Source organism: Sinocyclocheilus grahami, unplaced genomic scaffold (genome assembly GCF_001515645.1).
Source record: "Sinocyclocheilus grahami isolate Dianchi unplaced genomic scaffold, SAMN03320097.WGS_v1.1 scaffold3312.1, whole genome shotgun sequence".
Classification (NCBI taxonomy): domain Eukaryota; kingdom Metazoa; phylum Chordata; class Actinopteri; order Cypriniformes; family Cyprinidae; genus Sinocyclocheilus; species Sinocyclocheilus grahami.
The window spans coordinates 49679-50331 of NW_015508455.1; the positions used below are offsets into that span (position 1 = coordinate 49679).

Genomic DNA, 653 nt, shown 5'->3' on the forward strand with positions numbered 1-653 from the left:
GCAGAGCATCCATTGCTGAGACACTGATGCAATGACACATTTCTCTAAATCTGATGAAGAAACAAACTCATCTTGGACGGCCTCAGAGTGAGCGCATTTGAAGCAAATTTTCATTTTTTTGGTAAACTATTGCTTTAAAATAGTTCCATAGTTCACCTGAACAATGGCAGACAGAGGGCAAGGTTTGAAAGCAATCTTTATTGTTTCCAGTCATTTTTGGTGATTCAGAAATGACACACTTTAGCTTTAAGATCACTTAAGGGTTCTCACATTCTCACAGATGCATGCACTAGACTGACAGCTCTGACTGTTGAGTCAGACGAGAGCTGCGTGCTCACGGTCTAACCTCATACTCCTCTTTGAAGCCGTAACTGTCGGAGGTCTTCATCAGATTGATGTGCTGCAGCAGGTCGGCCACCCGTATGGCAGGATGGAGCTGTCCGGTCTGATAGGGCGACTCGGTGCCCTCGCAGTGATAGCGCGGGATGTCCAGCAGTCTGCTGTTCTCGGCCGCCGCCGCCACCGCCGCCGCTGTGTGGTTCTCATCTGAGAAAGGAGTCAGGAAAGATTTATTGGAACGCAACACTGAGGGATTCGGACAAACCTTAGTACACGCTAAGCTCAAAGGCCTCGACACACACACACACACACAC

General features: G+C 48.4%; 1 protein-coding gene across 1 annotated transcript in view; it reads right to left on the bottom strand.

Moving 5' to 3' along the window:
- LOC107576181 (receptor-type tyrosine-protein phosphatase kappa-like) overlaps window positions 1-629 on the bottom strand; it is a gene marked incomplete at its 5' end in the record, with an annotated part of 36591 nt that extends 35962 nt beyond the window's left edge. The window contains one exon of the mRNA XM_016262419.1: window positions 347-629. Coding sequence (XP_016117905.1) covers window positions 347-629 — 283 coding nt within the window. The remainder of the gene's footprint in view (window positions 1-346) is intronic.
- Between the last annotated feature and the right edge of the window lie 24 nt (window positions 630-653).